The 5,996-nt window shown below is 36.1% G+C and overlaps 1 protein-coding gene across 1 annotated transcript; it reads right to left on the reverse strand.

The window, feature by feature from the left end:
* Positions 1-1,829: 1,829 nt before the first annotated feature.
* LOC108365154 (general odorant-binding protein 66-like) lies at positions 1,830-2,878 on the reverse strand. Its single transcript, XM_017619115.1, has 4 exons — positions 2,804-2,878; positions 2,683-2,742; positions 2,446-2,601; positions 1,830-2,338 (listed from the first exon to the last, which is right to left on the reverse strand). Exons 1-4 carry the CDS (start codon positions 2,846-2,848, stop codon positions 1,967-1,969), a joined length of 633 nt encoding a protein of 210 aa, XP_017474604.1. The 5' UTR covers positions 2,849-2,878; the 3' UTR covers positions 1,830-1,966.
* Positions 2,879-5,996: the final 3,118 nt, after the last annotated feature.

A 5,996-nucleotide genomic window follows, 5' to 3' on the forward strand; every position in this document is an offset into this window, starting at 1 on the left:
TAATTCACTATCAATATTAAAGCATACATTTAGGAGGCATTTCCGCCCCAACCATGTACATGTATGGCATTGGTATTGGTGTGACTTTTGAATTGATTTTTTCGCTCTATTTTAAACTAATTTAAAATTTTAAAAATTGCCTGCACATCAGCATCAAAATACCTTTATAATGATATATAATTGTTTATACCTTAGAAGTACAGTTTAGCCGTAAAAGGGGTGTAAAGGAAACATGATTGCCTATTTATATAATTGATGTGATTATACAATTGCAAGCTTTAAAAACAGAGCTCGTAAGGCCATGAAAGGACTATCTCGCTCTGAGAAGTTATATTTTTTAAGAGCTCACTCATGAATTTGTATGTGATGTATTTGTCAAATAGTTTATTTGTGTTGATGGCACAATTTTTATTTTTATCGCTTCGCACTTTTAAATCACGAAACTTCAAACAAAGCAAAGCTTTTTACGCCAAACTTTAAATTCAGAAACTAACAAAAAAGAAAATACCGAATCTAGATAACGCGACGATAAACAAACAAGCAAACAAGAAGCTCAAGAAGTGTTCCACCGTCTCATCCTCTTCAAAGCAGGATGGGCAAATGGAGTTGTCATTTATGCCTTTTATCACAGTCAGGTGTTTGTGCCACGTAGATAGACCTTCTGAGATTGAAGGCAACATGAGTTTTGTCCACCTGTTTCTGATGGTGGCTTCGATGGTCGAAGTGGGGTAGTCAGATGTCTCATTTTCAGGCACGCAGAGTAAAGCCAACATAATTAAGTGGAGACTTGCATTGCCGAACTAGTTTGAAAGTACTTAGATAGAGGTCTGACCAATAGCCTTAAGTGCAGCTTGGCTGTACCTGTAGATACGTAAACTCCTTCCCCTCCACCTATTTTCCACCACGTAGTCTATGGCTTTGGGGATTGCAAATACCTCAGCCTGGAAGACTGAAACATATTCGCCAAGATAAAAGTAAAGCTTATCCCCATTAACCTCGAAAAATACTCCAGATCCTGACCCTGAGTCTGTTTTGGAGCCATCAGTGTAGATTCGACAATGTACGAGTGCTGGAATTATACCAGCATTTCCCCTCATCGAACTCTCTCTCTCTAGAATCTCTTCAACAAAGGTAATGGTGGCGTACTATCATGTAGCATTCAAAAGACACAAGTGCTCAAATATCTGCCGCTGGCAATTTCCACATCGCCTCACTCAGTGTACTACCAACATCCGTTACTTTTTAGTCTGCAGGAGGCGGTAAGTTCACCAGTGCTTCAAGAGCACTATACACCACTCAAAAAATTTAAGTTAAATAAATAGGCTATCAAGCAACCATTTTGTTTATTTACTCGTGGACCCCCATATTTTTTTCGAGTCTCCCGTGGCCCCTTGGGGGTCCACCTGGACCACTTTGGGAATCACTGGTGTACATCGAAAGCCGCTTCGCCAATCTGTACCAAATGCAAATTGCGACGGGGTTACAGGTTCTGGTAAACGTTGCGAATAATTCTCATGGGAATCGGAATTCACTCTCTCATTCTAACTAGCTAATTTGTAATGAGAATGGATGATTTTACTCTACGATGGGAGTAAATATCCAATACCATGAGTGCGAATTCCTGTTCTCATTAGAATTATTTTCATCGTTTACCAGATACTTAAAATATCACTAAGTGGGAGAATCGCACACTTTTCAAAAAATTAAAGATGCATTTGGAGTTTGCTATTTAAATATGCACATAAATATACCCTACAAACATGAACGCTCCCCCTAGATTTGGTTGCAGAACTGTGTTATCAGTTAATCAAAAACATTTCTTACTTTATAATATGAACAAATTATTTTTATTGCGCCCACAAAGTACTTACAAAAACATATGCAAATACATATTTAACATGATGCGTAAGAATATATGTATATACATACTTATATATGCATATGTGTATTTGTAGGAAAACAGCCCTTACTTAGGCTTTTTGCATTCCATAATAAATTTACGGAAAGCATTGCATTCTTCATTATCATTCCATGTAGATGATGGGCAATTCTGGAATGTCTGCATTTTGATACAACCCATTGTCATAGCACTAAAAGGCGAACAGAGGGGTTGGAATTTTTGTTTGGAAAACTCCGGATTTTTTTCAATCTCTTCGGCGATTTTCGTCTTCAACTCGTTGGCGTTGGCAGAGCAAGCATTGAATGATTCTTTCATAATTATAGCCATTTCCCTATCGTCCTTTACAACTGTGTTTAGCAGCTGCTCAAATTTATCCGCATTGAGTTCACCATCCTCGCCAATGACTTCAGTTTGATTGAAGATGCATTCCATGAAACACTGAATATACAAACAAAAAGAAGCGAAAAAAAGTTAACACGTTTTAAAATATATACATAAATACGATGCATAAAAATGTGTCCCCAAATGCACAAATGGTCGCTTACAGGATGCATATGTGGTCCATGTGGATGTGGATGTCCACGCATTGGTGGTTCTTCACTGGAAGGTGGTCGCGGCGGTGGTGGTTCGGCGAATTGGGCGCATTTCTGCATTAGTTCATCGGTGGTGAGGTCAGGCACTGGGCAGCACATGTGTGGAGGCTGTTTTCATTGGGTGTAAATTGTTAGTTCGGTTCGTTTGCACATTTCATAAAAAATTCTGCTAAAATAAAGTTCACTCACAACATGACGTGGCTTTTTGGTGCAATCCACACTTGTAGTATCCTGCGCATTCGCATAGTGCTGTAATCGAAAACGATTAGGTAAATCCAGTTTCTAAATTTTCTCTGAAATTTTTACGTACCACAAATACGCAAATCACTGCAAAATACACAAAGCTTGCCTTCATATTTTAGTCACTACAAATAACAACTTTCAACTGATTTTCATGGCTTGCAAAAGCGGATTTTTATAGCAAATTTCATTATAATTAATTTATTTGTATAAAAAGTGCCATACGCTTTCGCGTTTCAGCTTCATTATATTGAATCACGCCTGCGATGATTCAATTTTGATAATTTGCTCATTAATGGGAGGCAATTACTTTTTTGGTGTTAGAAAATGCGAATAAAAATACAATTATAATTGCTCAATACATTTTGTAAAAATTGTTTTAAAAAAAACCGCTTGGTATATACACATATCGCACACGATCTTCAAAAGTGACATATCTCAAAATTTTGCATTTCTGAAATTATGCACTAAAAACGCATACAGAGAATGTATTTATTTTCAAGCAAAATTTGGACCTAATTTTTGTTATAATTTGATAAGATAAAGTCTCCCTTGGCCATATGATTAACATGTGCTACGAAATAGTTTTTCGCATTTTCTGACGAACGTGTTGTTTTGATTTGTATCACTTTTGCAGATGGTGTGTAATATGTAAGCGGCTTTAACTGATGCAATGCGCTATGGTCTGGCGACTACTATTTGCTGGCCAAATGTCCAGAAGTAACTAAACTAATTTGAATGGGGGTTTTTGTGGTCGCTGATTTCGAATATGATGTCAGATGGGCACAAGGGTATTGGAACTTTGTTCACATAGCGGCTGTTTGTAACAGCCAAAACGAATGGAGATAGATATAGACAAATGGATACATAAATGATCAGAGAGATGAGATATCTGAACGAAACTTGGTATGTGTACTGCTTTTCGGCGTAGGACGGATGGTATTGAAAATAGGCAAAATCGGAAAATGACTACGCCTACCTCCCATATAACGGTAGTTTTCAGAAATAAGAAAATTGCGATATTTTAGTAACTACTGATATTTACAATGATTTTTATACGAAAATAAAGACTATAATAAATTTCTGGAAAATGGGCTTAGCCACGCCCACTTATGATTACATTTGTGTAACTTGGTAACCGTGGCGTGGCACCGCCCACTAATGACCACATTTAGGTATCTCGGTAACCGTTCTACCGATTTGTTCCAAACTCGGTACGATTATTGTTCTAGCGAGATAAAAGCAAAACGTTGAAACTTATTCAAATCGGACTAAAATTTCGCCCAGTTTTGATATAAGAGCACATTTCAGAAATGCTTGAAACTTGATATTTCGAAATTCAAGGACGTCAATTTACTCAAAATTTATATTAACAACAATCCCTTGAAAAGAACTAACATTATTAAGGTAAATTTTGAAAATGGGCGTGATACAGCCCAAATATAATTATATACAAGTTTATCTGGACGTTCTATCGAAGATACTTACCATGTAGCGGTAGTTTTCGGAAAGGTGAAAAAACTATATTTAGTGCTTGCGCCGGGTATTTAATGTTCGGCTCCGCCCGAACTTAAACTTTTTTACTTGTTTAACGCTGGTGTACCCAACTAAATTAATTAACGTTTTAGTCCAACCGGGGTACCTGGGTACCCACATACGGATTTATATCTAAAAGGAGATATGTATTATGCAAATTTTAGAATGTATGGGAGGTCTTTTCTAATAACTCACAATTTTTCCTTTGAAAAATGGATAAATTTTATATACATACATAACTCAAGTTCCAGTATTCTTTCACAAACGCTTTCAGGGATATGTGCTAAGAAACAGTCAATTTGTACGTGAAGTGCCACGCCCCCCTTTCTTATACACCTAATTTTCTTCCATAAGAATGAAATTGATTTTATATATCCCAATGCCAAGTGCCATTACTCTACCATAAACACCTCTAGAGATATGCAGTATAAAATAGTAAATTTGTACGGGAGGTACCACGTCCCGTTTTCGGAAAATCGCAATATTTCTCCATGAGCATATAATTAATTTTGTATACACATCCCGGTGCCAAGTTCCAGTTCTCTAAAAAAATCAATTTGCATGGGAGTTGCCACACCTCTTGTCCAATATCTCTCACTTTTCGCTATGGGTATGAGATTTATTTCACATACATACATATCTCCATGCCAAGCTTGGGTACTCTACCCCAAATATTTGAAGAGATATGAAAGTTTAAGTTAATATGGGAGGTGCCACGCCTATTTTCCAAAGACGCCCATTTTTCTCCGTGAGTATGAATTTGATTGCCAACTAAGTTTGGTACTGTTTTCTTTATACTTAAATGATTTCCACGATCATCTGCCAGGTGGATCTCAGTTCCAGAGCATTAAAAAAGGTATCCTCTGAGAACTGTTTAATCTGGAACTTGGGAGAAGCAGAAAACATTCATCATTTCATTGGTTTGCGCCCCATTTTCAAGAACTTATAAACATTCTGGGCGGCTCTGAATATGTAAAGCTATATAGGTAGGTATCTGCGTGCATGAACTAAATATAGGGATCTTATAATAAATTAATTTTACTTAAAGCCTCACTCAAAGCGTGACACACAACATACACTGTTATTGTCATGTCCACCTTTATTTGTTAATTTTACTTTAATATATGGATCGTTCGTTTACATGCTCCAATTTTTAACTCTAGATTAATTTTAATCTAATGTAACTTACTTAAGTAAGTTTAGTTTTCATTATAACTTTGTTCAGTCTATGTAAATATGTACTTCAACCTAAGCAAAATAAATATGCACAACTAATTCAAAATTTTTGTTTAAAATTTTTGTCCAACTTTTTTCATTTTGTACCAATGACCCAACAAAAAGTGTACAAATCTTAATTGAAAAATAATGGAAGTTAAATAAAAGAAAAATAATCCAGAATAAAAAGCGAAAAAGTTTGTCCCTACTCAATTAAGTACTTGTTGAAAAACAAATAACGCCGCGTTGAACCCACGGAGCGAGTTAGGAGTTCGTAATGTCGCAGCATATATGTACCCTACCACTCTGTTTATTGAACGATTCTTCCACAGTGAAAAAATTCTCATAACGTCGCCTGGGTAAAAGATTGTCGTAATCGCCATTTTGATGATTTTTAATTCTAGATGCAGTTTTTTCGATAATTTAGTAAAAATTTAGTTAGTGATGCAGTCATATTAAACTAATCAATAATCCTTTAGTTTCCCAGATATTGAGTAAAAAGTGTCATTAAT

The sequence above is a fragment of the Rhagoletis zephyria genome, unplaced genomic scaffold, assembly GCF_001687245.7.
Source record: "Rhagoletis zephyria isolate East Lansing unplaced genomic scaffold, Rhagoletis_zephyria_1.1 Rzeph_scaffold_01787, whole genome shotgun sequence".
In the NCBI taxonomy this organism is placed as follows: domain Eukaryota; kingdom Metazoa; phylum Arthropoda; class Insecta; order Diptera; family Tephritidae; genus Rhagoletis; species Rhagoletis zephyria.